The sequence below is a fragment of the Myotis lucifugus genome, unplaced genomic scaffold, assembly GCF_000147115.1.
Source record: "Myotis lucifugus unplaced genomic scaffold, Myoluc2.0 scaffold_68, whole genome shotgun sequence".
NCBI classification, from domain to species: Eukaryota; Metazoa; Chordata; class Mammalia; order Chiroptera; family Vespertilionidae; genus Myotis; species Myotis lucifugus.
In genome coordinates this window covers 1,528,749-1,551,619 of record NW_005871116.1, presented here as the reverse complement: position 1 = coordinate 1,551,619, position 22,871 = coordinate 1,528,749, and the positions used below count along the sequence as shown (strand labels likewise).

Below are 22,871 nucleotides of genomic sequence, written 5' to 3'. Positions count from 1 at the left end.
GATGCAATTGTACATCCATCTCTACAGGAAAGTATAAAAATAATATTTCATCCTATTCTATGATGAAAGAATTAGGACTAGACTACAGGAGCATGAGTGTACCAGCAGCTGATGAAGTAGCCTTCTCCTTGGCTAGTGGGATGAGCCGTGGACTTTACAGCACACGGAGCAAGAACCACAAAACGTCCACAGCAGAAAGGCCCTGGTGTGGAGCTTTGGGGGAATTTTGACTGCATCTGCCTCCTCTAGACACATCTCATAGGGATTGCTCATGTGTGGATTTTTTTTGGAATATCTTGTTCTGGCGCCTTCTATTTTTCAGAATCCCTTCAAAATGCATTCCTTCTCACTTTGAATTTTTGCTCAGAAATTTAAGATTTATTACAGAATATTCTCTGAGTTAAAGAAGCCCCCCTCATAACCTTGTAGGGGTCATTTCTACACGTACAACAAAAACATACATGACAAACACCGTGTTTGCATTGGATGTTGAAGGATTCATTGCCAAATTGTAACCATCGCAGCCTTTTGTTTTCATTTCCTGTCCTCTGTCAGTCTTGAGGGAGATCTCTCTTCATCACTTCCTTGTATATGCTCACTCCTTAGCAGAATCAATTTAATATCCTAAGAGAAGAGATTTAAAGGGAAGTTATAAACATTTACCAATGACAGGATTAATGATCACCTAATACGTGGCAGTGATTAAAGAGTAAGTAGGTTTTTATTGTTTTCCTTTGATAAAATTGTTCTCTATTTAGTTTGAATCCTCTCCTGCTTTCCCTCATTTCATAATGGAATTGTCCCATTAGCTTAAATCACGTTTATAAAAGCAATTACATGGAGTTTGGCACATAATGGGTAAGCCAAAAGATTATTTCCCTATTAATGAATAAAAAGCAGTACTCAGTTTCTATTAAAGGAAAATCCTAATGCTACATTAATCATGTCTCCAGACTTGTAGACTTTTAGAACAGCAGATTACTGAGAAGGTGGGGATTGCCTCATTTCTTCATTTTTTTTTAATACCAAGGATAGAAGGATCTGTTTTTCACCCACTTAAAATGCCCAGCTTGCATTTTAAATCACAGATATTTTTCCAATCTACTTGTAAATTATTATTATACTTGTGATTTTAAAAAAATCTTTATTGTTGAAACTATTACATAGTTTCCCTTTTCTCCGCCCCCCCCACCCCTTCTAGCCTGCCCCTGCGCCCTACCCCATTTTCACTACCCTATTGTTAAAAATAAACTTAAAATACTATCACAACGTACCAGGGATACAAACACTTGTGGAAAATATAGAATTATGTTTATGCGGTTTCTAGTTTGCTCCCCCCCCCCCTTCCCCTACACACAAATTTAGGGAAGTTTTTTTTCTTCAGAGCTGAGTTCCAAAGGTTTCAGTTTGACTGTGGCCACTTCACTCACAAAGACATGAGTTAGTTCAGCCGAGTGACACACACGCAGGCTGCTTCTCCATGTCACTGCCAGGAATCGTAGTGAATCATTGTCTTGAGGAATGCTTCTTTGAAAACACAGATCTTCTACAGTCAAAGGCCAATCTTCAGTGCACTGAGTGAAGAACTGAGAGAAGAAGAAGTCCACCAGCCAAGGACTCTGAAAAACTTTAAATAGTGCATGTACCGACTGTCAACTCGGGGGCTTAGGGATGAGCTGACCTGTGGTTATCTGACCTTCCGTAGCATGGGGAGAATTGAAAACTCCAGATACTTAAACCAACCTGGGCTACGTTTATAGCTGAAATCGCAGGCCATCATGTTCAGGAGCAGTTAATTGAGAAAAGCTTGAGAGTCTGGAAATGTTTGACCTGGGAGCTTTGAAAGCATGAGGCACTGAAGCAGCCATCATGTTTTGTTATAAAGGTAAAGGAGAAGGTGGAGCCTATTTTAAAATCAGGTGCCTTGAAGACAAAACAGCACGAGAGTCCCTTCTAGTCACACTTACAGTTATAGGAATTTGGTCCTCATGTGATTGGGTCTTCACAGAAATTCTCTTCCGATTTTAACACAAACAGATTTATCATATCTCCTGTTGAATGGGAGCCTTAACTTTAAGGCTCTATGTTCCATTTAGAGCAGTGATTCTCAACCTGTGGGTCGCGACCCCTTTGGCGGTTGAATGACCCTTTCACAGGGGTCGCCTAAGACCATCCTGCATATCAGATATTTACATTACGATTCATAACAGTAGCAACATTACAGTTATGAAGTAGCAATGAAAAATAATTTTATGGTTGGGTCACAACATGAGGAACTGTATTTAAAGGGCCAGAAGGTTGAGAACCACTGATTTAGAGGTTAGTTAAAATAAATTTACATATAATCAGCATGTGTTCATGATAAGAAACAACATCTGTTAGGTTTGTATAGAAAATCGTGTGTTCGCTTGCATTTTAAATATATTTGTCAGAGGAAATTAATGGACTCTACTCGCTAATAACCAAGTCACAATGCTCTCATTGCTCTTGTCCCATTTCACCAAAGCATTTTCTTAATAATTTAGGAACCTTTCTGGAAGATAACCTTTTTGTAGCAGATCTATGAAAGTAGAAATGAAATAAGTGACTCTACTTGAACAACTATAAAATCCAACATAAAAATTCTGGATTTTCCATGTAGATTTTTCCACAGGGTTGTTCCAGGGTTTGAACCTTTGTCTCCAGGGCCCTGCACCAGGGACCGCTTTCCTTCTTTCCAGAGCGGACACTGAATTCAAGAGGCGACATGCCAGCTTATTAGTTCTCCCACACATAGCGTTTACACAGCTCAGAAATATTTCCTGTGCAATTACCATCATACCCACTGAAAATAATAGCTAGTGGCTAACATTTATTGAGCGATCTATAGCTGCCAACCACCTTTATATCTCTATATGAAGTAATTTAATCCATACAAGAACCCTGTGAGGTATGTGTGATAATTAACCCTGTTTTACAGATGGGAAACCAAGGCATCATGAGGTCACTTGCCCAAGAGCATACAATTTGTTGGTATGAACCCTACACACGGATTGGGTTCATCAGTGTGGTCCCGAGCCTGCTCTCCTAACCACAAAGCCAGGCCACCCCCAGCAGGAGCAAAATAAAACACATGAAAATAATTATGCATACTTGGTTTCTAAATATGCACTTTTAAAATGCTGCTGCTCTCAAACACGAACCTTGTAAACAGAGTTGTTGCCCAACAGAGCTGTTAGGCAACAACCTTCACTTCCCACTGTTGATAAGAGCAAACATTGTAAAAACCACACTCTAGCTCTAGCTTGTGCTCTACTTATCTTGAGAGATCTTCAAATAACACCACTGTGGTTAAAGTTCATTTTAAAATGCGATCTATTTACTTGTACATGGATATCTGGAGCAAAAATGATGACAAGACCTGTGCCTGAGTCTTCAGAGTCTTCTTTCTTTTCCTTTCTGTCTTCCTTTCCTCCCTCCCACCCTCCTTTCTTCCTTTATTTCTCCCTCCCTCCTTTCTCTTTCTTCTTTTCTTTCCTTTTCTGTTCTTTTTCTTTTCTTTTCTCTCTCTCTTTCTCTCTTTCTTTCTTTCTTTCTTTCTTTCTTTCTTTCTTTCTTTCTTTCTTTCTTTCTCCCTTCCTCCCTCCCTCCCTCCCTTCCTTCCTCCCTCCCTTCCTTCCTTCCTCCCTTCCTTCCTTCCTTCCTTCCTTCCTTCCTTCCTTCCTTCCTTCCTTCCTTCCTTTCTCTCTCTCCCTCCCTCTCTCTCTCTCTCTCTTTCTCTCTCTCTCTCTTTCTCTCTCTCTCTCTTTCTTTCTTCTTTCTTTCTTTCTTTTTCTTTCTTCCTTTTCTATTATTCTTTCCTTCTTCCTTCCCTCCCTCCTGTTTCTCTCTTTCTTTTCTTCCTTCCTCTCTCCCTTCCTCCCTCCCTCTCGCTGCCCCTCTCTCCTTCGTTCCCTCCCCTCCCTTCTTATTCTCTCTCTCTTTCTCTTTCCTTTTTTGCTTAGTGAAAGTGAGAATAGAGCATGTTACTGGAAAGGAGACTTCTTTCATTTTAGAATATCAGAATTAAGCCTTTTCAGGTGGCAGGCTCAACTCCCCTTGATTCGCAGTCATGAGTGAGTCCTGATGGTGGTGGCCCACTGACTCTCCTTAGATGCCTCAGTGGCGTGACAGGGACGAGATGTGAAGGTCAAGGGAGGAGAGGCGAGGAAGCTGACTCAGCAGAAGCACTCTGGCAGCAAGGGAATGAGACTGAACAGACTGACGACTGGCTGACAGACACACTCTCTTTCTGCTATTGGAGCGTCAGGCCATCCTGGTGCCGGAAGCCGGGTCACTGGGGTCAGACACCCTCAGCCAGGGGAGACTGGGGAAGGTGCGGAGGTAGTTTGGGGGGCAATACATCGAGGTGCTCCTGGAATACAGTGGGTAAGGCCCCAACTGTTAGATTGCTGCCACACGGGAGACAGCCCTGCGCCAAGAGGAACCATGTCATCCAAGATGCCAGCAGGACTTCAGTGGAGGTGACTGCAAACTGATGAAACTCCCTCCTAATGAGGAAAAAAACGCGTTAAAAACAGTCTCCTGGCGGCCAGCTCCCAGGAGTGCGGGCACCTCCCAGGGGCGGCTCTCCAAGGCAGCACTGCGGGGCCATGTTCTTTTCTCTGCAAAGTGCCCACCAGCATCTTTAGCATCTTCTCTGCGAGTTACCCACCGCGGTGGCCAGTCATTCGGCGAGAGGAGGGGTGATCGCAAGTGGTCCTGACGTCTCGGGGAGTTTTCCTCCCATCCGGGACACCTGTGGTATCATTTTATGCTGCTACTTATTCTTGGCAATAGAAGATGAATGCTATTGTCCACAAGGCCAAGGGGTTTTGAAAAATCTTTTTGCTGGTTTAAAATAGAAGGGCCGCTCCCTGAAATGTGGACGGAACACGTGGGATGAAATGCAGTCTGAAGTCACGGGCTTCTGGAACCCACTGTACCCAGAAGGATGGCTAACAAGAGGGAAAAAGGGGGACAGATCCCCACAGCTGATGACTCCCCACCCTGTGTGTGACACTCACTCACCTGTCTCTCACTGCTCCTTTATCTAGTCCTGGTGAGCTCCGTCCCCACTAATTCTAGGGGTGTCCTGACTTATGCCCTCCTAACCTGAAGTGGGGAAGAAAGCTGCCCTGTACTAACGAAGGAATAAAATAGAAGACGCTGAAAGGGACACGCGACATACTAGTTTCAGCGCAAACAGCAGATGCTTGTGGAATGTGTGAATAACTTGGAATAACGGCCAGCTGTGTTTCCAAATATCTCAGACCTATTTACTAGTAAACAAAGAGACACCAATAATTCTTAAAAGAGTCCTGTAAGATGTAGAGGCATAATGGCACGCTATGGTTAAGACAAAGACAGAAGCCTATATCCTCTCCCCATCGCGTTTCAAATCAAATCTGAACTTCTCCGGGTGACCTCTGGGGTCTTTGCTACCTGGCTACTTCTCCGGGTGACCTCTGGGGTCTTTGCTACCTGGCCCAATCTAACTGCTCTGGTCTTACTGCTCTGATCTTATTGCTCTGGTCTTACTGCTCCGATCTTACTGTCCCGATCTTACTGCTCCGATCTTACTGCTCTGATCTAACTGCTCTGGTCTTACTGCTCCGAGGGCAGCACCAAGCCCTTCACCAATGCCCGTCAGCCGGTCAGGCTGCTGCTCCTGCTCCTCCCATGCAGTCCTCTCCACACCTTTGCCCAGGCCTCGCCTCTCACCTGGGAGGCTGCCCCAGCTCCACCCCACAGCAAAAGCCAGGCGGACACCCCCTCCTCTCCCTCCACTTTCCCAAACCCTGGCCATCTTTAAGGACTCGCTGTCTAGCACACACATACAGAAAGCCCTATGTTTTGAATTTCTCTAATTGTACGCTTGGGTGCTTCACCTTATGTTATTCTCATGTGGTTCCTGCACGAAAAAGTTCCTTGCAAACGGAAGTGTATTGCTCGGGAGCAGCAGCTGAGCTGGGTGCTCATGGGTCCTTCTATGACGGGCGTCCGCGGTGAGTGCTGGGTGTTGACTAGGAATCACAACAGCCGTCATTTCTGTAGCGCTTGCCACGCGTCAGAGACCATGGCAAGTGCTTCCGATGCATAATCTCATTGACTCCTCGCCACGACCCTTTAAACAGGAAGGGCTGCTATCCCCACTGAACAGACGGGAGAGCCAGCACCAAGAGAGAGTTAAAGTCAGGTTCTAGGGAGTGGTAGACCCCAAACTCAGTCCCATGACTTTCTGATTCCAGAGCCTGTGTTCTTAAATGTTATAATCATGCTTCACTGCTAGCTTATTAGAGATCCACTTCAATTATTACGAATATAGGTAGTAACCTTTGTATGAGAAAGGATCACCAATTTAGATACAAAGATATTTAAGTTTGGATCATTCCATTCCTGGGCATAGGTAGTTATCACTGAGAAGTCAAGAGAAATGCCTCTATATCACCTGTATTTTACCAAAGCTAAAGTGCTTGTATCTTAAGCTCAGCAAACGTGTTTTAGTCCAATAAACAACTAGCAGGAGCCAAATAGGAGAACTTCACGCATGTGAGAGGGTCGCAGCAACCTGCCACACCCTGGGAGGGGCCAGCCTCTGTCCTCCTACCCTTGCTGTTGGCGAGCTGGGGCTGGCCACGGTGGGGGTGCATTCAGCACGTGGGTTGAAACTTGCTTGGTTACTGAGTGAGCTCTGAGGTGCCGCTCTTCCTTTCGTCCTTCCTTTCTTCTGCTGGCTTGGTCCAGTCTTTATGTGTTTCGTCCTCAGTTTCCCCATCCACCCGATCTTTCTCAGGCACTGTGACCGCGTGTATTACGCAGACAGTGTGTACCATGGATATGTCAGCACTTGGCTGGGGATCATGGTTTCACTTCTCTTCGGCAAGGGGGGATTTATTCTCCACACGTTTCAATCACAGGCTCGGGTCGTTAGGTGGCGGGAATTATCCAGAACACAAATGCTGGCATCCATCTGGCTTTAACTATCATCTACCCCCAGCCTTCTGTTGTAGATCCAAGGTAATCCTATGGTTCTGATGAGGCAGATCCACAGTACTAAGAGAACTACCCTATTGTTTCTAGTTCCATCCATAGTATCGAGAGTACTATCCCTAGTATTTCTAGTATTATCTATAGTACTGAGAGCATTATCCCTTGTAGTTCTAGTACTATCTATAGTGTGAGAACACTATCCCTAATATTTTTAGTGTTAGACATAGCACTGAGAGTACTACCCCTAGTATCTCTAGTACTACCTGTAGTACTGAGAGTTCTATCCCTAGTATTTCTAGTACTATCTATAGCACCGAGAATACTATCTCTAGTATTTCTAGTACCATCCATTATACTGAGAGTACTACCCCTAGTATGTCTAGTACTGTCCATAGCACTGAGTACTACCCCTAGTATTTCTAGTGCTATTCCTAGCATTTCCAGTACTATCCATAGCACCAAGAGTACTAGTCCATAGCACTGAGTACTACCCCTAGTATTTCTAGTGCTATTCCTAGCATTTCCAGTACTATCCATAGCACCAAGAGTACTATGCCTAGTATTTCTAGTACTACCCATAGCACTGAGAGTACTACCCCTAGTGTTTCTAGTCTATCCATTACACTGAGTATTATCCTTAGCATTTCTTGTATTATTTATAGCACTGAGAGTACTACCCCTAGTATCTCCAGTACTATCTATAGTACTAAGAGACCCCTAGTACAGATAGCTATCTGCACTGTGCCTGGCCTGCTGCCCTGGGGGATTGTAGGCTGGCTTATCTGGCCAGATGCCATTCCCAGCTCAGCTTCCCCAGACCCTGTCTGGCTGAGTCCAGCTTCTCCCCGCTTCCTGCTAGTCCACATCTGAATGTCCCACTACGCTCCAACCTGAGCTCAGCCGAATGAGGATGCCTTTGGGTGATACTCACAGGAATCCTATAGCCGGGATAACTGGAAATCAGGTCTTGAATAAAAGGATGCTTCAAAAGAACAGAGACTTCTATCGGCTCCAGATTCTTGGCACCCAGGTCCTCAAATACTTTTATGAAGTTCTTAAGAAAGATAAAATTAGTTAATCTTACAATTCTGCAAATGTTAAAAAGTGTTTTTTACTTAATAAATTCCATAAAAATATGCTTCGACTTGGGGCCACTTTTCTTAGGCACAGGTTGCTTCCTTTACCGACCTCTAAGTAGGCGTTCTCGGCCCTCAGGTGGTGGGCAAATCTGTTGGCGTTCTGGGCTTTGTTTTGTGCTCGGAACACTTGGAGCAGTGTTTCCAGAGAAATCTTTTCCGTGTTGATATTTTCAGGAATTTCCGGTTCTCTTTCCTCCCTTTCCTCTATGAATTTCCTGTACGCACTTAGAAAGGCCTCCTCTGGTTCAGAATAGTCCTGCAGTGGGGTCTCGTCAGTAAAGAGGTAGGTCTGCACAAACAAACGAAGAGAACATGAAGTCAGACTGAATTCTTCCCAGGAACAGAGGCATTTAAAAAGCACCAACTCTGTCCCCGATTTCTTATGCCACGGAATGACAGTGCCTACCACAAGCTAGCTCCACAAAGCCAAGAAGAGAGTATGTTGGCCAAACTGAAAATCATGTCCAAATCCTAGCCCAATTCTGTTGGTAATTAAATCTAACCGAGGGGGGAGGGGGGGGGAAGAGAGAGAGAGAGAGAGAGAGAGAGAGAGAGAGAGAGAAGAAGAATTTTCTATCAGGTGAAGATTTTGGAATTAAGCACATCTATTCATCCATCCATCCATCCATCCATCCTCTCCTCCATTTTGAACAGCTGAAGTGCTACATGGCATAAGTGTGAAGCTGGCCTTGTCTCCACCTAGGAAGCCTGGGGATCATCACAGTGGCTGCCCATCCACAGTTGCCCAGGGTAGTGAAATGCACGGAGAGATGTGAAACCGCCTGCTGAGCGAGTGAAGAGTGAATGAATTCCTATTCAGATGCAGCAAAGGTGCTGGGTGGACACATAAAGACAGAGCCTGTGGGTGAGCCAGTGACTAGTCAGGTGAGAGCAGCGGGTGATACCAGAATTAAAGCGAGAAGGAAACTGGTCTCTCCGCACTATCTCCATGGAGAGGAACTAGCCTTTCCAAGGCCTGGCACGAGCAGCATGGATAAATGATTTTTCAATTTTAGCTAAAGGGTAACAGTTTAATCCTTAATTGATTAGTGTCAGATGATGCTTTTAAAATTTTTGTGGTTTTTGCTCTCTAGGGGGTTGGGACAGAATGGAACTAGTGGTTCAGAGGGAGGGGAGAGGGGAGCGAGGCTGAGATTGGGACCAGAGCGACTAGCTCGGCCTCCTGGCAGGACTGCAGGGCGTGTAGAGGGGACCTTCCCCAACACACATCTTGGAAAGACCACGGGTTTTAATGGAGGTGCGTGACCAAAGCCAGGAGGCGGGAGAGGAGAAGAGCCAGTGTGTCTGAATGAGCAATTATTAGTGGCATCAAAATTCTGTGTGAGTCACTTTGTCATCAGATTGTGGCCCTGGCAAATGCTATGTCACACTCGGGAACGCTCAGAGGCAGCCCTGAAGGCCTCCCAGCAGATGCGTCTCTGGAATGGTGCCGGACCACGAATTCCTATATCCAATCAGTTCATTCTCGCATCTCAGGGCGGGGCAGGTCACTAACAGGACCAATGTGGGCAAAGCATCAAAGAGCCAAATGGAATAAAAACGTGTGTGTTCCCAACCCCAGGGCCTCCAAGGCTGTGCCAAGATGCTATAACACGACTCGCAAACTCTGGGAGATTCAAGCGCGTCGGTTACTAATTTCCAACATCCAAACCCCACACCGCATGGGTCAGAATGAACCATTTTCCAACGTGTCAACTTCCTTCAGGTTTCACTGGGACGAGGGCATACTCATTCGTGCTCCGCTTTTGAACGTCTTTTAAATTACCCAAGAAGAAGGGGTTTAAATGGGAGGTCTGTACCACACCAACTAGAACAGCCGGCGTCTCAGAAGCAGAGTAAGAAAAGCGGAAACATCCGGGAGGTTTCTAGTTGTTTATGTGACAAGCAAAAGCAGAGCTCTGATTCAGTGCCTTGGGAGTGGCTGTGAATCTGCTGGAGGTGTGATTTCTGAGTAGGCTCATTTTGGCTTCCTGAGATGAGGTTGCCCAGGAAACTAGAACACAGTTGGAAAGGGCACAGGAACAGAGCCGCATCATCGGATGCAGGGTGGCAGGACAGGGGTGAGCAAAAATGAGGGAGGTGGGTGGATCCTGTATGTCAAACCTCCTAGGGTTCACTCCAGCCAGGAACAGGCTGGTCCGTGTGGTGTGGGACACGTGCATTCCCTGCCTGGCTCCTCTCCGGGTCGCTCTGCTGTTCTCTGGTTGTGGGTCAGTTCAGGGGCAGCGTCCTCGGGTTTTCAAAGAGCTCTTGAGAGAAGCCCTCCAGGGGAGCTGCTTCCTGGGAGGGGCAGTAGCTGACTCTGAATGGGTGATTCAGGGGTAGAGGGGATTCCACCCTGATAGCTGGCTTGGCTGCTACCCACCACGGCAGCTGTCTGTTGCTGTAGCAACAGCTCTAGCAAGGGCGTCCTTTTCCCTGGTCTCTGGCTCCTTGCAGCCTCATGGCTCCTGTTTTTACCTCTGCCTGGAATAGCTGCTCTCCTCTGCTTTACCTTGGAGACTGGGTCTCTTCCTTCCCCTCTCTCCCTCCCTTCTTTCCTGCCATGTCTACAAACAGTTGAACACTTGCGATGTGGCAGCTACTTTGGGGTAACATGTTGTCCCCAAATCAAGGTAGAAATAACTTAGCAAAAGGATTCCATGGATAAGCAACCGCCTTCTTGCCTCTTTTGCGCCCCCTGCAGTCTGGCCTCAACACCGCAGCCCGGGAGGGCCACACATTGTCCATCAGATGGCCACACTCCAATGACTTCTGGTCCCATCTCTTGGCAGGGCCTGCCAAGCCCTCTGAGCTCTCCCCCGCACTTTCCTTTCCAACCACTCCTCCAGCTCACTGCTCTCCAAGTACAATGGCTGACTCTCTGTTGCGGGGCGTACACTAGGCGTGACCCACTTCAGCTGCTTTCGCATTTACAGCTGTCTTCACTTGAAATGCTCTTCTCTCAGAGATCAGCCAGGCTCCCCACCTTCTCTGGGCCTCTGTTTATATTCTCTCCACAGAGAGCCCACCGAGGAAGAACAGAAAAACAACAACATTCCATCATGAGAGTCACAGATCTATCCTCCAAAGATCAGGGCAAGCCTAAAAAGTCATGTCAATGGATACCTAATAAGGACATTAATTAGTACCCTGGCCTGGGGCTTTTTCACCAGAAAAAGCCCAGCAATGCCAATGCCTTAGAAATCTAAGGGGAACGTGGGGTCTTGTTAGATATTAAGCTTCTCTGTCCCAGGATGCAGGTGACACAGAGCACCTGGGTTTTCAGGTGGCTGGGCTTTGGCCTGAAACACTGCCAGCGTCACAGACACGTGGGGTGTGTCTAAAGTCTGAATGGGTTTTACACAGGGTTTCCATAAAGCCTTCAAATAGATTGGGCTGGCCCCAGCTCTTTCTCATTTATCAGGATTAGCACCTCATGCAAAAGAAAGGCTGTCCTTTACGGAGAAAACTTGGATTCCGCCAAGAAACTTTGAGCAAATTTTGACAACTACAAAAGAATTTTTTTTTTTTTTTGGACAGTGGAGTCCGATTGAATAAGGCTGATTGAAGACCTAGTACATGCAACTTGGTTGTGTTAGTTACCCAGGAAAATACGGAAAGGAAAAGAACACAGTCCTTGTTAGAAGCGTAGGACTTGCTGGCATCCCCCTCCAGACCCCAGGGCTGCCCCGTTTCTGGAACTCAATTACCTCTTCTGTGAGAAGTGAAATCAGTTCGATTGGCTGGAAGATGTGCTTCCCAATGGCCACGCTGAGGGCCCTGTAGACCCCTTCTTCGGCGTTTGGGTGGCAAGCAAAGTAGAGCAGCATCTGTGTGTAGTCGAGCAGGGGTGGCTCCTTCTCAGGGTCGGCGAAGAGCCTAAAGAAAAACTGCCACACAAAGGATTTCAGCCAAACGTAAGATGCACGCACTCCGGTTGTCCATGCACTCTGTGGACAGGCCACGCAGACGCCCTTGCCCAGCAGCTGTGGAAAACGGTCACTTTCTGGGGACAGAATCAGTAAAACTAACATATAGTGCAGTGATGGCGAACCTTTTGAGCTCGGCGTGTCAGCATTTTGAAAAACCCTAACTTAACTCTGGTGCCGTGTCACATATAGAAATTTTTTGATATTTGCAACCATAGTAAAAGAAAGACTTATATTTTTGATATTTATTTTCTATATTTAAATGCCATTTAACAAAGAAAAATCAACCAAAAAAATGAGTTTGTGTGTCACCTCTGACACGCGTGTCATAGGTTCGCCATCACTGATATAGTGAATGGTATTAAATGAAGAATATGCTAAATAAAATTTTAAAACCCCATAAAAAGTAGGGCTTGGAATTCTAACTGCAAAGAAAACTGTATGCTAATCAATGGTATGAACATATTTAGGGGAAAAATGTGCTAATCAAGATGGCGGGGACCACATGTTAAGTAGGAAAAGGGAACCCAAGAGCAAGGACCCTCGGTCTGTGCTCAGCACCACCATGAGTCCTGAACATAAAGCTTCCGGTACCCCCTCTCTGTGTGGAGTGGGGAGAGGAGGAACTAACAATGCCAAAGCCACTGGGTCTCTCGCCATTGAAATCTTTAAACGGGCCCACCTTGCTCTGGATTTCGTACTTAATCTGCTGACAGTAACGTGACTTCTTCCCACAGGGGCTCACCTCCAGGGAGAGAGTGCGCTACCCACTGAGCATCCGTTGTTTGCTAAGCCTCCCTCTCATGCTGGGGACCAAGGGGGCAGCCAGCTCTATGCACAACGTCTCGTGCATTTGGCAGCACGAGGAGCTGGTACGTGGGAACCTAACATCCTCTGGGGCCCTGCAAAGCTGAGGCCATGCCTGAGACCCACAGGCCACACCTCAGACCTATTGGACCTGTTTGGGGAGGTGACTGGCTCTTCTCAAACACGTGCATACAGTGACCTGGAGAATGTTCGAAATACAGACTCTAATGGAGCCGATGGTCTGGAGCAGCCTAAGGTCCCGTACAGGTAGCAAGCTCCTAGGGGGCTCCAGTGCTGGGGCCTGGCCTGTGCTGTGAGGAGCGAGGGCCTCGATCCGAGATACCATGCTGTTCTCTATCACCAACAATCCCTACAACTGTGGGCACATCTCCTGAGACATATTAGTACATGAAGACGGAAAAGGAAATTTCTGATATTTGGCAAATCTAATAGATATGGAAATAAAAATAATGTTTATAGGAAAATGCATAAAATCGGTTATGCTAACAAAACAGAGAAGAATCAGAGTTTGATGGGATCTGTAAGTTCACTCATTCAGCCACCCTTTATCAACCGTTTGCTGAGTGTCGCTGTAAGCCAGGCCCGAAGCCAGGCTGAGATGCTGAGAAACACCCTCTGATGCTAAGGCAGCCTTCGGTTTCTCAGGGGTCATGATCCCGCTCGCGGGTTCATCCAGGACCATGCATTTCCCTCTCCTTATCCCTTGCCTTTGAGCTACTTCAGGGGTTTCCAGAAGGACTAGGAGCATAGGGGGCTGACCCTTTCCTGCTTTGCTGCTACTCGGTCCCGGGGCGACCCACACCGTCTGCCTTCTGGCTCTAGCGGCTGGGTGAGCAACTAAAAGGCTCTGCCCTCGACTGATATTTCTTTTTCTTTTTAAAAATTCAATTTTTAAAATTGAATTTATTGGGGTGACATTGGTTCACAAAACCGTACGGGTTTCAAGTATACAACTCAACAACACAGCATCTGCACATGCATCACGCACCCTTCGCTCCCAGCAAGGTCTCTTTCTGCCCCAAACATCCTCCCTTCCCCCTGCCCCCACCCCACCCCCTTTCCCTCTGGCCGTGACCACACTGTTGTCTGTGTCTATATGGGTTATGCATATGTGGTTTTTTTTTTTTGTTTGTTTTGCTTAATTCCTTCACCTTCTTTCATCCAGTCCCCTAACCACCCTCTCTTCTGACAGCTGTCAGTCTGTTGCATGCATCCAGGCCTCTGGATCTATTTTGCTCATCTGTTTATTTTGTTCATTAGATTCCACATATAAGTGAGATCATGTGGTGTTTGTCTGACATTTCTAAAAACTTCTGTCTGGAAAGGAAGGTGCTATTCAGTCTGCTGGTTTCTTGCCAAGTAATGAAGGACCTGTTCATGTCTCTGCAGATTTGTTCACAAAATCGTTCAGAGACGGCCTCGCGAAGCTTTACAGAACTGATCTCAGTCCCCCAGGGTCCCATTGTAAAAAACACCAACAACCCAGACAAAAAGCCGCCCCTGAAACTGCCACCTGTCTCGGGCTCCTGGTAATTCCCGGGCGGTCTCTCCTCCCTGCTCTCCTGCTCGCATTTAGCAGAGGTGCTCATAATATGTCATTCAATGGAAGGAAATCGCTCCCTTTGAGGTTATAACTGGAGTCATGTTCAATTTTGCTCGGCAATTTCGGACTCATGGTCTCCTGGAAATGGAATAATCGAGCTACACAGCTTGCTGTGGTGTCTAAATCTACCCTCCAACTCTTCTCCTAGCTTATTGAGTTTGGCATATTTCCATATTTTAAACATTTACACTGAAGTCAGAGTCATTTTTAGATTTTAAGGTATTGCTTTCTATTGTGGCCTCAGGAATAAAAGGTAATGGCATGACTCTATTATTACCACCAGTGTATTACCACTATCATTATAGTACTATTATGAATAGTTACTCTTGATATTTTAGATAATAATGAAAATCCAATGCGCCATGGCCAATACCATATATGCAAACTGTTGCTATGTTATACCATGTTAGTCAAAATCAGAAATGAACAAAAACATATACAGGTAAAATGACCGTTTTCATCCTAAGCTTTTTGAATTGGAAGGGCACTTAGAGACAAATGTGGTGAGTAACACATTAGCTTATTAGACAGATGAGAAGATGGAAGCCAGAGAGGTGGTAGAACTTGTCCAAGATCAACTAGAGCAGTGGTTCTCAACCTTCCTAATGCCGCGACCCTTTAATACAGTTCCTCATGTTGTGGTGACCCCCAATTTCATTGTTACAAATTGAACATAACTAAAGCATAGTGATTAATCACAAAAACAATATGTAATTATATGTGTGTTTTCCGATGGTCTTAGGCGACCCCTGTGAAAGGGTTGTTCAACCCCCAAAGGGGTCACGACCCACAGGTTGAGAACTGCTGACCTAGAGGGTCAACAGTGGAATTCTACCTAAGAGTGGGCCTGTCTCCTCCCCAGGGCTCCTCTGTGCTGCCACTTAGAGAGTGTTCCTCTTTCCCTAGGGGGTGGAGCAGAGGAACTGGAGGGTGGCAGTGGTGTCTAAAACAAATTACACAAGTGGAAGAAAAGACAAAGGAATTGATCAGTGTCAAAGTACTCAATTTTAAAAAAGTTCTCACTCAAGGATATGTTTTTATTGGAGAGAGAGAGAGAGAGAGAGAGAGAGAGAGAGAGAGAGAGAGAGAAATATTGATGTCAGAGAGAAATATAGATCAGTTGCCTCCCTTACACACCTTTTCTGGGGATCAAACCCACAGCCTAGGTATGTGCCCTGACAGGAAATCAAACCTGCAACATTTCGGTTATGAGATGACGCTCCAACCAACTGAGTCACTCAGCCAGGGCGAAGTGTTAGTTTTTTTTAAGATCTCAGTAATTACCTGTATGAGATGCTCCAGCCTATGGAATGGCAGCGGTTCAAGAGGATTTTCTGGAATTTTTATATCTTCATCCTCTGTAAACCACAGACCAGCCTATAAAAAAAATAAAAATTATTAATGTAGCATGCTGAGATATAATTATTCCGCTCAAAGCCACAGAGACTGAACTCACCTTGTGCAGGTGTCTGAAGTGGGCTGGAGAAACCTTGGAGATGCAGAAGCAAATACTAGAACTAACACTTGCATGTATTTTGATCATTTGTAATTTTTATTTTTAAAAATGTAATCCTATATAATAAAAGCCTAATATGCAAATTGTCCCCTTGACCAGGAGTTCAACCAGGAGTTTGACCGGGGGTGGGGCCAGTGGCAGCAGTGGCAAGCGGCCAGGGGAAGCGACCTCCCGCCCCCGAGGCCGGCAGCGGCGGTGGTGACAGGCAGTCTCTAGGGACCCTACTTGTGCACAAATTTTGTGCACTGGGCCTCTAGTAATGTCTATAATACATCAGTTGCAGTAGTACACATGTATAATTTACAGATGAAAATCCACAAATGAGGGATGCTAGCTGTGTCTGAACTTGGAATATGCGATGAGGCTTGAAGGTTACTGCCCTAGATTTTGCTCACACAGCAATATTTTGGAGGGGCCTGCTGCACCAGTGACAGTAGCTTGCATTCCACTCGCCCTGTCTGAGTTGCTGTCTGTTCTCAGAGCCCATTGTTGGTTCTGGAAAGTCTTTGTTGAGTAACTGACTGACTGACTCAAGAGCTCAAAGGTCTACTTTTTACTGACCTTGCTGTTTCTCAGCCCGTATCTAACACCTATTATGAAATCCCTGGATTCCCGTTTGGTAATGCCTTGCCCATCCCTCCCTTCCCACAGCTGCCATACTGGTGTGGAACCTCATTACTCCATTACAGGCTCCCCCTCCCCCCGCCCCCGCCGTCATCTAGGAGCTGGTTATGTGTCCAGGCTCCCTCTGATTTGTTTTAGCTTGTACCTTGCAACCATATCAACCCTCTCACAACTTTAATCTTGTCAAATCAGTCTCTGCTCAGACCGCTTTCTACTTTCTTTTTGACACATCGTCACAAATCTTAATGTAACCTTGAAGTGATCAAACTGATTCGAGTAACCTCTCTGCATGTCTGACAATATGTAAAGTATACAGAACTGGGCACCCAACAATATAAACTTCACACTATCTGGCATCCAATAGAAAGTTACTAGGCATGCAAGAGAAGCTAGGAAACATGACCTGCAGCCAGGAGAAACATCAACCAATAGAAATGAACACAGAAATGACACAGATGATAGAATGCACAGACAAGGTTATATTCACTTAGCGACTCTAAACATATTTCATTTGTTCAAGGATGTGGAGGAAAACATGCATATAATGAAGCAAGAAATGAAAGAAATTAATAAACCAAACATGAGCTTCTAGGGATAAAAAGTACAATACCTCAAAGGAAACATCCACGGGATGGTGTTAACAGTAGAGTCGACGTGGCAGAGGAAAAGTCAGTGAACTTGAAGACACAGAAATAGGAATGAAGATGAACTAAAGTACAGAGAAAGAAGACTGGAAAAAATGAGCTAAGCATCGGTACCTGTGGGGCAATAAACATATGACTGGATTTTGAGAAAGCAGAGGGTGCAGAAAATAATATTTGGGAAAATATCCTGAAATTTCTCCAAATTAAACAAAAAACTAAAAAACCCACAGATTCAAGAAGCTCAATGAACCCCAAGCAGAAAAATCACTACATGGAGGAACATAACAATCAAATTGCTGAATACATGTAACGAAGAGGAAATAGTAAAAGAAGCCAGCGGGGGAATGAAGAAACAGAGCTAGGATCCCGCCCCTTTCCCCCATCGCTCAACCAACTCTCAACTCCATATCCGACGGTTTCAGTGCACAGGAATCTTCCTTGATTTTTAAAACCAATGGTTCATTTAGATTAGTTTTCCAAACGTTTATAGCATTTCAGAAACTACAAAACTGTTTCAAATGTTCCACACTTGCCCTGGCCAGTGTGGCTCAGCTGGTGGGAGCATTGTCCCTTGCACCAAAAGGTCGCCGATTCGATCCCCAGTCAGAGCACACGCCTAGGTTGCAGGCTGGATCCCAGGTCGGGGCACATATGGGAGGCCACTGATCCGTGGTCTCTCTCTCTCGTGTTTTTCTCCCTTCCTCTCTCTAAAACAATAATATAAAAACAACAACATATCCTTGGGTGAGGATTAAGAAAAAAGTTTCACAGGCAAGAGGGCCACATGAGAAAGAACAAAATAACCTAATTGGAAAACGACTGATGGTGTTAAAATAGTCAGTCATCCATGAAAACGTTCACACTATGAAATGCTGACCTGAACCTGCGTAGCAAGCAGGGCTGAAATGGATAAATCGAGGTTCAGGCCACCACCCCCTGCCTCCCTGGGGAGTGAGGTGATTTCTCCTTGAAACATGGAAATGCCCTTGCAACTCGCTTGCTAGCTAGAATATGGCCAAAGGATTTTTTCTTTCAATGCTTTTCCTTAGAAAATAAATAATTACTGCACTGCTGGGATCCTGGGACGCCTGCCTCAAGAAGCCTGCGATGACACGCATGCTCCCCGAGAGCAGGAGTGAGAGCTGAACACCAGAGAACTGCACACGAGAGTGACCACACATGCACGCGTGACAGAGGCAAGCGTGTGACGGCGGCTGCAGGGCTGCGGGGAGCACAGGGGAACGGGCTTTCATGCTCGCATGCAAGGCTGAGCAAGGCGCAGGCCCTGACCTCACACACCTCGTGTCTCCTCCATCGTGAGAGCCGGGAAATCAGCACACTCTCTCATGTGGCTGCTGTGGTGAACGCGCAATTAGTCAGAAGAAAACGACAGACAAAATAAACAGCGGAGGAGAGAGCCTTCCTCGCCCCGAAAACTTCATCTCAGCGGTGGGCTTAGACTATTGCCCCGTTGACATGACAACATGGCATTGCCATAAACCTTACAAAGTTTTGCCCTAGAAGCTGCTTAGACTTTTCCCATAGAAGAACTGTTTTTGCTGAGCTGGGGAGGCTGGAAACCTGTAAAAGTCATGACGGGGCATGGTCCAGGGCCTGTCCAGGTGGCCTGGTTGTCCCGGGGCTCCCGAGGAGTGGGAACTGTGGGGGCAAGAGGAGAGGGCAGAGCAGAAATCAGCTGCTCCCGGAACACGGGCGGGGGCCCAGCAGGTATTTCCGAGTCTCTCTAAGGCAGCAGCCAGCCCTCTCTAAGAAGCTCACGCCTTTGGTAAAGCAGCTTTCTGGGTTTTGGCTCAGGACTTCGGTAAAAGTCGCTAACACCCTTTGCTCATCTCACGTTTGCGAAAAAGGATGTTTAAATTGATATCCTGTGTTAATGGGCGCGCACTGTAAACAGTGAAGGTGGCTGATTGCACCGGGCCCGCTTTTAAAAGTCTTGAGCCAAAGAGAAAAATCACCTTCACAAGTTGTAAGCTCGGGCCAGCTTGTTCAGAATTCATAAATGGCTCTACTTGGGACGTAAGTCAGAGCCTCATCACCTGAGCGCTGGTTTGATCAGCCTGGGAGGACTCTTCTTACCATGTAGTGCTGTTACCTCCGGCTCAGTTGTGAGGCGTGAGAACCTGGGGGCTGGCGTTCATTACGGGAGAAAAGAAAGCGGGCAGGGGTGATCTTTCAGTGGTGGCATGCACTTGGGATACAGGCATCTAGAGGGTATCACCCTCTTTCAAAATGAGCACCTTCCAAGTGTGAACATCTTTTGTGTCTGCCAGCAGCGTGAACTGGTCAGCAACAGGGGGAATTCAGTGAGTAGGCAGGCAATGAGCAATGCAGGCCCTTCTCAGTTATGGGGTTTCTCTCTCTCCTTCCTTACTCACACTTCTCAAAAATGAGTTTTTTTTCCTTCTGTTCACTTCCTAAAGGCCTCACCATTCCCTCACTCCTCTGCGATCCAGATTCGGCCTCTGCCAGAACTGCTCTGGTAAAGGTCCCCAGTCACATCCGGCTTCCTGGGTGGAAAGTGGGCTGGGATTAGTGCCACTGGGCGTCGATAGCCACCTGCATATACTGCTCGTAAGTGACGGTGCCGGACTGCTCCTTGTCCACGGCCTTGAACCTCTGCAGGGTCTCCAGCAGCTCCTCCTCCAGAGGGATGGGCCACGGCAGCGAGGTCACCAACAGGAATTTCCGCCAGTCCACCATCTCCGAGTCGATTGTTAATACAGAAGTTAACTCCTGAAACTAGAAGAAAACAGGAGATGCCGTTGGAATGTTTGTGTGATTCTAGGGCAGGGGTGGGCAAACTTTTTGACTCGAGGGCCACAATGGGTTCCTAAACTGGACCGGAGGGCCAGAACAAAAGCATGGATGGAGTGTTTGTGTGAACTAATATAAATTCAAAGTAAACATCATTACATAAAAGGGTACGGTCTTTTTTTTTTTTAGTTTTATTCATTTCAAACGGGCCGGATCTGGCCCGCCGGCCGTAGTTTGCCCACGGCTGTTCTAGGGTGACGCTCTATCTGCGCATGTGTCTTGGTAAGAGATTCGGGTGAAGGAAGTAGGATTTCAGCCGCTCTGCACCAGGCAGTCAGTACCTAGAGAGCGGTTCATCTTTCGCTTCTTTGACATTTGGGTTGCTGCTTACTGTTACGTGATACATTTATACACGTGTCCCCAGTTGATTTTGCATGTTTTCAACAGAGGCGGGAGAAAAGTGAGAAAGGGGCTGAGCAAGGCATACAGCCTGTAGGGAAATACTCCTTAGCCGCTTTGTCTTCTGGTATTTCTTGAGAAACAGAGGAAGATGAAAAGCAGGAACTGCCAGAATCATCTGCTTTTACTAGTCAGGACCGTCCCATCGGGTAGCAATGGACACACGCTTAGGGTCTGAGCCTCATCGGCTCAATCATGTTTCACTGACTGTGAGCATCCCTGTTCCCTCTTCCAATACCGAGCACGTGTCTTACGTTCATCCATGCCGTCATTCAATTTTTATTGGTTGCCTCCTAAATGTCAGATACAGTGCGAGTAACTGGTTATTCTTGAAACTATTGATTTATTGATCAAATAAAATTTCTCAGAGCTTTGAAGCCCAAACAAAACAGATGCTTACTTCAGGTTGAGTGAGGTGCATCCAACTGCTGGGAAGGCTGTTGGTTCCAAGGTTCAGTGTCACCAAGTCAAGAAGAATGTCAGTAAATGGTTTAATTCCTATTATGCCTATAACACAATGAAAAATATTTTTTTCAGTTATGTGACGGGGAATCACTTTACTAATATTATGTAAAACAATAACCTTTAGAGAAGCAGAAGACATTTTAAAAGCATAAAAATAACAATTTCCTGATGCTCTCCCATTATTCCTTTCCTGGGACTTCATATTTTAGTTTGGAGGGTTTTTGTTTTTTTAAAAAACCTTTTACTCAGAATTGGTTGAATTTTTTAAAAATACTTAAACTTTCCTATTATACAGTAGGATGCAAGAGTAAAATGTTGCAGAAAATATGGGATAAAGGTGTTTCAAAGGCATGCAAATAAATCACCGCAATGATCAAGGTAACACATTTATCCTCATTTCACTCTTTAAATCAGAATATATTTGTTTTTATAAACGTAGGGAGATTTGAATTATTAAATGATTGGATTGAAATTATTAACTCAACCATAAAATTGACTCACTATTTCAAAATAGAATTTTTAAAAGATCACTACTAACCTTTCAAATGCGTTGCTCTTATATACTAATCTACTTTACCCTGTCCAGCAAAGATGTTTGCTTAGTTGGTTTCTCATTTCGAATTGTACACACATGCATTTAAAAGAAATAGGAAAGCAAAATAAGTGAATCTGCTTCAGAAATGTCTAACTCCCATAGCAGAGGTTCCTGCTAGAGCTGAAGAGACTCCTACATGTATTGGGTATCTTTCAGGTTCAGAGTGTATGGCTATTCTTTTTTAGAAATAAAAAAATGAAAACTGTAGACATAGCATCTCAAAGTTTTCTTTACTACTAAATTTTTAGCATTTATAGAAGTCCAAACTGAACTTTATCATTTCCTTTAACCTTTAGAAGCATGCAGTAATCCATGCAATATTTCAGTGGTTCAAACCAAATCTACAATTTTGAGATTTGGACGGTAATTTTCTGGGGAGCAAGAGCAGAATGTGTTTTTCTTTGATATGACTGGTCATCCAGCTGGTTGTTCAGAAATAAATTCTGTATCTTTTTAAAAAAATCAAACCTGAATATTCAATTTTATAGAGATGAGGATACTTTTCAAGGTAGTAGAATTTTCAGTAAAACGATCTTTACATGCTATCGCATTGGTTTTCAGGTAAGTTAGAAATAAATCATTCATGTTCCTCAAAATGAAACCATAAAAAAACCTCTTTGGAAACAATGAAGAGGCTTGAAATACTTACAAATTCTGGTAGATGTAGAAAATATTCCCACTGTCTCTAATAGCCACGGTGCAAGCAAAGTGTTGTAAGACTATACATTTTTTATTGTTTTTTTTAGAGGGGAAGGAGAGGAGAGAGGAGAAAGGGAGGAAAGCAGAGGGAGAGGAGGAGGAGGAGGAGAGAGAGAGAGAGAGGGAGGGAGAGGGAGAGAGAGAGGAGGAGGAGAGAGAGAGAGAGAGAGAAAGAGAGAAACATTGATTGCTTGCCTCCCAAACGGGGATTGAACCCACAACCTTTTGGTGCACAGGAGGACACTCCAACCAACTGAGCCACAATACTTCTAGTTACACAGGATCTGTACACATAACTCTCGGAAAGATGACATAAAAATAACACCATTGCTTAGAAATAAACACCTCCACCCAGACTGTGAAGGCATGTGTGGATATACAAGTAGAATCAGAGTGTTATTGGAAAACCAGTTTTTGGATTTTTGCTTTGTGTGTCTGGAGATACCAAATGCCTTTTGTCTTTGATGCGAAGACCAGTGATGGCTTTACTTTTATATTTCAGGCTTGAAAATAATTTTTTTGTTTCTGCTGTGATCAAAGATGAAGTCAACATTTGTCATATTACTGGTCACTTTCATCAT

At 45.3% G+C, this 22,871-nt stretch overlaps 1 protein-coding gene across 1 annotated transcript in view; it reads right to left on the bottom strand.

The window, feature by feature from the left end:
* Window positions 1–440: 440 nt before the first annotated feature.
* The window catches only part of SPEF2 (sperm flagellar 2), a 128,744-nt gene continuing 106,313 nt past the window's right edge, over window positions 441–22,871 (bottom strand). The window contains exons 31-37 of the mRNA XM_006090107.3: window positions 20,932–21,038; window positions 19,875–20,057; window positions 15,798–15,890; window positions 11,864–12,043; window positions 8,200–8,439; window positions 7,943–8,065; window positions 441–624 (exon numbers count right to left, since the gene is read on the bottom strand). Of these exons, the coding sequence (XP_006090169.1) occupies window positions 535–624; window positions 7,943–8,065; window positions 8,200–8,439; window positions 11,864–12,043; window positions 15,798–15,890; window positions 19,875–20,057; window positions 20,932–21,038 (1,016 nt within the window). The 3' untranslated portion in view covers window positions 441–534. The remainder of the gene's footprint in view (window positions 625–7,942; window positions 8,066–8,199; window positions 8,440–11,863; window positions 12,044–15,797; window positions 15,891–19,874; window positions 20,058–20,931; window positions 21,039–22,871) is intronic.